The sequence below is a fragment of the Chiloscyllium punctatum genome, chromosome 9 (genome assembly GCF_047496795.1).
Source record: "Chiloscyllium punctatum isolate Juve2018m chromosome 9, sChiPun1.3, whole genome shotgun sequence".
Lineage (NCBI taxonomy): Eukaryota > Metazoa > Chordata > Chondrichthyes > Orectolobiformes > Hemiscylliidae > Chiloscyllium > Chiloscyllium punctatum.
This window is the reverse complement of record NC_092747.1, coordinates 26,590,344-26,599,946: the sequence shown is the minus strand read 5'-3', so window position 1 is coordinate 26,599,946 and position 9,603 is coordinate 26,590,344. Positions and strand designations below refer to the sequence as shown.

The window sequence follows — 9,603 nt, the reverse complement described above, 5'->3', positions numbered from 1 at the left end:
CAGGGAACAGTGTGGAGGACATGCACCTGTCTGTAGCAATGGTGCTGAGGTGTAAGTGGTCAAGAGCTTCAAATTCATTGGAGTAAGTATCACCAATGATCTATCCTGGTCCAACCACATCAACATGACAGTCAAGAAAGCACACCAACATCACTATTTCCTCAAAAGGCTAAGGAAATTCAGCATGTCCACAATGACTCTTACCAATTTTTAAAATGCACCATAGAAAGCATCCTATCCAGATGTGTCACAGCTTTGTATGGCAATTGCACTGCTCAAGACCACAAGAAATTATGGATTTGTGAGCCCAGCCCAGTCCATCATGAAAACCAGCCTTCCTTCCATTGACTCTGTCTACACTTCCTGCTGCCTTGGAAAGCAGCCAACGTCATCAAAGACCCCTCCCACCCAGGTTATTCACTCTTCCACTCTCATCAGGCAGAACATGCGTGGCACGGTGGCACAGTGGTTAGCACTGCTGCCTCACAGCGCCAGAGACCCGGGTTCAATTCCCGCCTCAGGCGACTGACTGTGTGGAGTTTTCACATTCTCCCCGTGTCTGTGTGGGTTTGCTCCGGTTTCCTCCCACAGTCCAAAGATGTGCAGGCCAGGTGAATTGGCCATCCTAAATTGCCCGTTGTGTTAGGTAAGGGGTAGATGTAGGGGTATGGGTGGGTTGCGCTTCGACGGGGCGGTGTGGACTTGTTGGGCCGAAGGGCCTGTTTCCACACTGTAATTAATCTAAATCTAAACATACAAAAATTTGAAAACAGATTCAAGAACAGCTTCTTCCCTGCTGTTACAGAGATTAGTGAGTTTTGAGAAGATTTGTAGTTCAAGTTGAGGTGCTGAATGTAGGTTTGCTCACTGAGCTGGAAAATTTGTTTTCAGATGTTTCCTCACCATTACTAGGTAACACCATCAATGAGCCTCCAAATGAAGCACTGGTGGTGTAGCCCGCTTTATATTTATATGTTTGAGTTTCCTCGGTCTGGTGATGCCATTTCCTATAGTGATGTCATTTCCTGTTCTTTTTCTCAGGAGTGGTAAATGGGATCCAAGTCAAGGTGCTTGTTGATAGAGTCGATAGAACTGAAGTATGATGATGAAACATCTGAAAACAAACCTTCCAGCTCAGCTAGCAAACCTACATCCAGTCATAGAGATGTATGCATGGAAAACAGCCCTTCAGTCCAACTCGTGCATGCTGACCAGATAGCCCAACCTAATCCAGTCCCAGTTGCCAACACCGGTCCATATCTCTCCAAACCCTTCCTATTCATTCATACATCCAGTCTTTTAAATGTTGCAATTGTACTGTTATCAGACTTTTGAACGGATCTCTAATATCTTAGCTTTGATGTTTCTCTGCACCTTCTCTGTAACCGTAAAACTATATTCTGCATTTTGTTCTATTTCCCTGATATACTTACGTAAGTATGACTTGCCTGGGTAGCACATAAAACCAAAACTTTTCATTGTATCTCAGTCCATGTGACAATAACAAATCAAATCAAAATACTCAGATTCTCTGTACACAGGCAGGGGTGACAACTACTCGACTCAGGTCCCAAGTTGCCATGTAGACTAACTCTTGGGGGGGGCGGTAAATGTTTACATTGTGACCGATTCCCAATGATCTGGCAATGACTGAGCAGATCTATCAAAGTGAAATTTTGCTTTCTGTCATTTCATCTTGATGTTGTCACTCTTGTTTGTTAGTCCCCTTGGTTGCAGTAGTGTTTTTTTTCTATTGTAAGGTAGTTTGGATATGGCATAACATCATTCTTTGGAGTACACTCATTTCAGTGCCATCAGGTGTATTTCATGAAGAATTGTCTTGTAGAAGTCAATGCTGGATTTTGACCCCTTTTCTTTGTTACCCCTTTAGTGAGTCTCACCATCAGCTCAGCTTTCCATTTGGCTTGTCAAGCATAGGGGCTGGGGGCTGAGGGTCGATCGCGTGCAATGATGTGTGGTGTTGAATTTTCCGATCCTTTATGAAGTAGCTGTAATCTTCACTCAGGAATCAAGAGGCACGTCAATCATCACCACGTCTGCAATGCCATAGAGACGGAAATGTACTTCATAATATTTTACAATCTTGTATATGTCATCTAGTCTAAGGCCTAGTGATCAGAATTGTATTCAATGCTGATGAAATAGTCACAGTTCCCGTGAGAGTGAAGAGGTGCCAAGTCTGTTCTTGATACTTTCAAGTCATACTTTCATCACTATTTCCTGCACCACACAGAGAGTTGCATGTTGTTGCATAATTTACTTGACTAAAGCAAGGCACTTGTTTTCAGTTTCAATGTCGCTTCTGGATTGACGACTTCTAGAGCATATCGAGCTGTCTTTCTATTGAGTCTAGAAGATTTCATATACTATCTTAACATCCACAGCAGTGTTCATAGGGAGTGCTGCTCTTGACAGCATTTTGGAAATGTATATCTGCTTTCCTTGCTTGTATTTCATGTTCAGACAATATCTTTGCAAACAACATAACATTCTTTGTAGGTATATCATCTTTTCCAGACCTGAAGTGAGGCTCGAACTGAAAGCTGTATGTATTATTAACAGAGCTAACATGCTACCTGCAACATGGAGTAATTTAAATATTGTAATTTTTGTTTACCTGTCACTGTATATGTCGATGCTTCTGTGAATAATCCAGTCAAATATTTTGGTTGTACAGTGGATCCAGCATTTGATTGTTTCCGGCTCAGAAGGATTATAGTTGGAATTCTACCTGAATTCTAATGTACTGTTCATCATTAGTGTCAGGCTACATAACTCCAGCCTTCCTCCTTTTGAGAACTGAAACATGTTTGAAAACAAGGCTGTTATGTGGACTTTGAAAGAAATTGTGCAATCAAATAGCCCTGACCTTTGGATAATAGTGAAAGAAATTTAACCTGCACTTTTTCAAAATCAAGATGGGCGGCACGGTGACACAGTGGTTAGCATTGCTGCCTCACAGCGCCAGAGACCTGGGTTCAATTCCTGCTTCGGGCGACTGTCTGTGTGGGTTTCCTCCCACAGTCCAAAAATGTGCAGGTTAGGTGTAGGAGAATGGGTCTGGGTGGGTTGTGCTTTGGTGGGTCGGTGTGGACTTGTTGGGCCGAAGGGTCTGTTTCCACACTGTAATGTAATCTAATCTAAAAAGATATCACTTAAATGGCAGTTTGAGTGTGAGTATCACTCACTGCTGGAGCCAATTGGTTTTAAGCTTCAATATTGCAACTGAATTGTAACGCTGCTCACAGCTGAAGACCTTGGAATATGTCAAAACAATTCTGTCTGTGGTCGTGTCCCTCAGTGTTTAATGAATGATCTCCCAAGGCAACAAAAGCAATAGTATTATCCCAGAAATGAAAATGGATGGAGAAACTCAGTAGATCGGCCAGTGTCCGTAGAGAGAGAAATAGAGTGGACCAAAGTTCTGAGGCAGTTATACTAGACTCAAAATGTGAGCACTTTCTGTCTCCCTGGATGCTATTAGACTTGCTGGGTCCTTCAACAACTTCTATTTTCCTTCAGATATCCAGCACCTGCAATATTTTGCTTTTAATGAATATTATCCAGTGACATAACTAAATATAGGTCTATTATAACCAAAGCTGAAAATGTGTTGCTGGAAAAGCGCAGCAGGTCAGGCAGCATCCAAGGAGCAGGAGAATCGATGTTTCGGGCATCAGCCCTTCCTGATGGATGCTGCCTGACCTGCTGCGCTTTTCCAGCAACACATTTTCAGCTCTGATCTCCAGCATCTGCAGTCCTCACTTTCTCTTATTGTAACCAAATACAGGTATACTATAACCAAATACACGTTTATGATAACCTACACAAGCCCGTGTTGATCCATAAGTTAACTAACATGGTTTAGCTCCAACATACAAACAGTTGAAGGGCATCTGTGCTGCAGTGATAGTGTCCCTTTCTCTGGGCCAGGATGCCTGGCTTCAAGACCCACCTGCTTCAGACGTGTATAATAACACCCCTGAACAGGTTGAGAAAAGTAAATATAGCTGGTCAAAAAGAGATCTGCGCTTTAATTTTACAACACAACCCCTGAAACTAATTATTGCTTTTCAGTGAGAATATGGTGTGCATATTCGATGTGAACGCTTGCATCTCTATTCGCTTTCTCTTGCCTCCCATTCAACTTATCCAACTTTCTAAGAATCTGATGTTGTGTGATTCCCAATCATTCCTAGAATTCCTCGATTTGAAGAAGTGATCTTGAAACAGCAAGACCTCTCCCGTTGGTGGGATTTGCTGGTTTAATGGTTAGAATAAATCTCCTGGGAATACTGCAATACCCTTGTTTTATTTCCCATTCTTTGTTGTTTATGAGGCAACCCTTGCAGCCGGACACTACCCCACCCCCACTCCATTTTGTCCATTTACCCTCTGCGGGGTGGGAACATTTTAGCATAAAACCACGTTAGAAATCTCTAACTTGTAATCACAGGAGGCTGTGCAATTTCTATATTTAATTTATATTTGCATTCAAATTGTAAATAAATGATGCAACTGAAGGGGCTGAAAGTAAAATTAGAGAATTGGGGCGGGGACAGTGAGAAGGTTATTGAAACATTATTAAAAGGAAACGTGCACTTTTAGGGTGTCCCAATGCATTTTTTTTAAGTGTAGACACAGCTTTCAATGTCCGAATTCTTGCTAAAACACAATACACATCCTCGAGTCTACAGGGTTTGTCGATATTCATGTTCTGCCCTGGCTCTCTAGTCCGGTATGAAGCTGAAATTTCCGCAGTTTCCTGTTGAGAAGAGTTGCTGTTCCACAAGGGGGTGTTGTACGGGACCATCTCAAATCCCCTCAGCAAACGGCACCTGCTTTTTCACCAAGAAATGGCTTTGTGCAGCTGATCGTTGCAAACTTCAACAACTCCAGGCCAGCTACCTTGCAGGGCGCGGTCCCAATCAGACATTCCTTCTGCAATGGAAATTCCCACTCCGATGTTTAATGTTCCCGGCCAGGACCCAGTCACCAATTTCTCTCACGTCCCAACAACTCAGGCATCGAGATGTGTGCAGATATTCATCTGTTGCAATCCAGAAGGTAAAGAATGTGAGGGGGCTTTTTATTTTCTCTTTGTCTTAAAAGTTTAAGTCTTGTGGTTTATTTTGTTTCGAGTTGAAATGGCATTGTATAGTTAGAAACAAAGACAGAAGTTGCTGGAAAAGCTCAGCAGGTCTTGCAGCATCTGTGCAGAGAAACCAAAGGAACCGCTTCGGCTCCAGGGACCCTTCCTCGGAATTGTTTGTATCGTGTTATTGTTGACTCCAAAAGTAGCTATTAATTATTTTGCCGTGTTCACTTCATGAACAGTCAATTGTACAGTCCTGTACGAGACAGATTTAGACTACCACCAGCAGGTGACTGCTAGAAGACAATGAACTTGCGTTTATGTAGCGCCGCTCACAACTTGCTGTGGTGTTTCAGCCAATAAGGTTACGTTTTGTCATTTTTATAACGTAGGAAATATGGTGCCTACTTTGTGCACAGAGAGATTCTACAAATAGCAATAATTTATATTGTGCTTTTAATGTAATAAAATGTTCCATGGGAGCTGCATAGCAATATTAAAAAAATACGAAATATGGCACCAAGCCACCTCGGGAGACACTAAGTGAGATGGCCACAAACCTGATCTGGAAGTAGGTTTTAATCTTAATGTAAGAAAAAGAGATAGAAATGTGTAATGGGAGCATCTCGGAGGTTGGGACCTTGGCACCAGGAAGGTAACGCACCAACAGTGAAGAAGCTAAACCAGGGAGTGCAGAAGATTCTAAAATTAGATGACCAGAAGCATCTTGGAGGGTTGTGGCACTGCTGGAGATTACACAGATACCAAGGGCTTTGTGAAAGGATAAGAATATCAAAACCAAGACATTGTTTGACCAGGAGATGTTACAGCTTCGTGAGCACAGAGTCATGGGTGAATATAAATTGAGACGTTTAGAGCAAAGCAAAGTGGGAATTTATTTTGATGATGGTCAAGGGATATATAATGGCCAGGGCTGCAGAGTTAGGTATTGAATTGCAGGCAAACATTAACTCTTGTTTTTCTCTGTCCACAGATGATGCCAGTCTTGCTGAGTTTCTCCAGTTTCTGGATTAGTGGTGCAGGAAGAGCACAGCAGTTCAGGCAGCATCCAAGGAGCTTCGAAATCGACGTTTCGGGCAAAAGCCCTTCATCAGGAATAAAGGCCTGAAGCGTGGAGAGATAAGCTAGAGAGGGGTGGGGGTGGGGAGAGAGTAGCATAGAATACAATAGGTGAGTGGGGGAGGGGATGAAGGTGATAGGTCAGGGAGGAGAGGGTGGAGTGGATAGGTGGAAAAGGAGATAGGCAGGTAGGACAAGTCCAGAAAAGTCATGGGGACAGCGCTGAGCTGGAAGTTTGATACTAGGGTGAGGTGGGGGAAGGGGAAATGAGGAAACTGTTGAAGTCCACATTGATGCCCTGGGGTTGAAGTGTTCCGAGGCGGAAGATGAGGCGTTCTTCCTCCAGGCGTCTAGTGGTGAGGGAGCGGCGGTGAAGGAGGCCCAGGACCTCCATGTCCTTGGCAGAGTGGGAGGGGGAGTTGAAATGTTGGGCCACGGGGCGGTGTGGTTGATTGGTGCGGGTGTCCCGGAGATGTTCCCTAAAGCGCTCTGCTAGAAGGCGTCCAATCTCCCCAATGTAGAGGAGACCGCATCGGGAGCAATGGATACAATAAATGATATTAGTGGATGTGCAAGTAAAACTTTGATGGATGTGGAAGGCTCCTTTAGGGCCTTGGATGGAGGTGAGGGAGGAGGTATGGACGCAGGTTTTACAGTTCCTGCGGTGGCAGGGGAAGGTGCCAGGATGGGAGGGTGGGTTGTAGGGGGACGTGGACCTGATCAGGTAGTAACGGAGGGAACAGTCTTTGCGGAAGGCGGTAAGGGGTGGGGAGGGAAATATATCCCTGGTGGTGGGGTCTTTTTGGAGGTGGCGGAAATGTCAGTGGATGATTTGGTTTATGTGAAGGTTGGTAGGGTGGAAGGTGAGCACCAGGGGCGTCTGTCCTTGTTACGGTTGGAGGGGTGGGGTCTGAGGGCGGAGGTGTGGGATGTAGACGAGATGCGTTGGAGGGCATCTTTAACCACGTGGGAAGGGAAATTGCGGTCTCTAAAGAAGGAGGCCATCTGGTGTGTTCTGTGGTGGAACTGGTCCTCCTGGGAGCAGATACGGCGGAGGCGGAGGAATTGGGAATATGGGATGGCATTTCCATCAAAGTTTTATCTGCACATCCACTAATATCATTTATTGTATCCATTGCTCCCAATGCAGTGTCCTCTACATTGGGGAGACTGGGCACCTCCTAGCAGAGCGCTTTAGGGAACATCTCCGGGACACCCGCACCAATCAACCACACGGCCCCGTGGCCCAACATTTCAACTCCCCCTCCCACTTTGCCGAGGACATGGAGGTCCCGGGCCTCCTTCACCGCCGCTCCCTCACCACCAGACGCCTGGAGGAAGAACGCTTCATCTTCCGCCTTGGAACACTTCAATCCCAGGGCATCAATGTGGACTTCAACAGTTTCCTCATTTCCCCTTCCCCCACCTCACCCTAGTTCCAAACTTCCAGCTCAGCACTTTCCCCATGACTTGTCCTACCTGCCTATCTCCTTTTCCACCTATCCACTCCACCCTCCCCCCACCCCCCGACCTATCACCTTCATCCCCTCCCCCACTCACCTATTGTACTCTGTGCTACTCTCTCCCCACCCCCAACCTCTCTCACTTATCTCTCCACGCTTCAGGCTCTCTGCCTTTATTCCTGATGAAGGGCTTTTGCCCGAAATGTCGATTTCGCTGCTCGTTGGATGCTGCCTGAACTGCTGTGCTCTTCCAGCACCACTAATCCAGAATCTGGTTTCCAGCATCTGCAGTCATTGTTTTTACCTGAGTTTCTCCAGTGTTTGCTGTTTTTATGAAGGCATTTCTGTCCCTTGCCTGATAATTCAGTGCTACGCTGCGCAGTTGGTTTATTCAGTGGACTGTCTCAAGAAAATCCCACATACAACTTCTTTCACTCTCTCAAGCACCTTCAAAGGGGTCACTGGACTTAAAATGCTGAGTGCTTTCTCTCCACAGATGCTGCCAGACCTGCCGAGTTTCTTCTGAAATTTCTGTTTTTGTTTGTTCAGATCTCCAGCATCCACAGTTCTTTTGTTTTTAATATTATTTATTTAAAATAATAGTAAATCATTCCTAATTTATTTTTGGGTTTCTTCATTCTCATCTTCAATATTCACCAGTTGCATCCTCCATTATTCTGATATCTTTGCTTTTTGTAAATAAGGTTTCTGCTAAATTTCACTGACGCTGGCACCCACCAACTTTGTACCTTGTTTTTCAGATACAGAAGCTGAGAGAAAGGCATTGAGGGAAGGTGTTTATCCAAAATTACGAGAATACTGTCGACATAAACATGGACTAGAGTTCCAGGTAACTGGGGAGGTTTAATAAAGGAGGAATCTGGAAAGACTTGCATTTATATAGCACCTATCAGAACCTCAGTACTTTTAAAGTGTAGTCACAAGAAATAATAGCTATAGCAGACCATTTGCCCATCAAGCCTACAATCATCCAATGCAATTGTGCCTGCTCTAAGGCTTCAACTCCTTTTTTCAGCCCTTCTCCATATCTCTTGATTCCCCAAAACATCAAAGATCGTTCTATCCCAGTTATAAATGTAATCAATAATGGAGTATCCACAAACCTTTGAGTGAAGTAATTTCTCTTCATCTGAGTTCTAAATGATTGACATGTTATTCCTGAAACAATGCCCCCTATGTTTTGGATTTTTTGACCCTAACTAAGAGAAATAGTCCTTCAGCGTTCACTCTCTCAAGCACCTTCAAAGTGGTCACTGGACTTAAAATGCTGACTGTTTTCTCTCCACAGATGCTGCCAGACCTGCCAAGTTTCTTCTGAAATTTCTGTTTTTGTTTATTTAGATCTCCAGCATCCACAGTTCTTTTGTTTTAGTTTATATTTGAAACCTTGAAGTTTCGATGAGATCACCTCTTATTCTTCTTAATTCCAGAAAATATAGATTCAATTTTAAAAAAAACCAAAAGAACTGCAGATGCTGAAAATCTGAAACAAAAACAGAAATTACTGCAAAATCGCAGCAGGTCTAGCAGCATCTGTGGAGAGAAATCGGAGTTAACATTAAAGGCCCAGTAACCCTTCTTCAGAATGGTTCCAACAAAAATCTGACTCAGCCCCATTTGCCAGCATTTGGGCCGTATCCCTTGAAACTCTTCCTATTATGTACCATTCCAGATGCCTTTTAAATGTTGTGATCATACCTGCCTCCAGCACTTCCTCTGGCAGCTCATTCGAATACACGCACTACCCTCTGTGTGAAAAATTTACCCTTAGGTCTTTTTTGAATCTTTCCTCTCTCACCTTAAACCTATGCCCTCTAGTTTTGGACTCCCCCACTCTGGCAAAAAATCTATTTACTGTATCCCTATCCCTCATGATTTGATAAATCTCTTTAAAGTCACCTTTCAGCTTCCAACACTCGAGGC

General features: G+C 44.1%; 1 protein-coding gene across 1 annotated transcript in view; it reads left to right on the top strand.

The window, feature by feature from the left end:
* The first annotated feature begins 4,780 nt into the window (after positions 1 to 4,780).
* LOC140481230 (NACHT and WD repeat domain-containing protein 2-like) overlaps positions 4,781 to 9,603 on the top strand; it is a 46,216-nt gene continuing 41,393 nt past the window's right edge. Inside the window, exons 1-2 of the mRNA XM_072577089.1 lie at positions 4,781 to 5,088; positions 8,421 to 8,509. Coding sequence (XP_072433190.1) covers positions 4,968 to 5,088; positions 8,421 to 8,509 — 210 coding nt within the window. The 5' untranslated portion in view covers positions 4,781 to 4,967. The remainder of the gene's footprint in view (positions 5,089 to 8,420; positions 8,510 to 9,603) is intronic.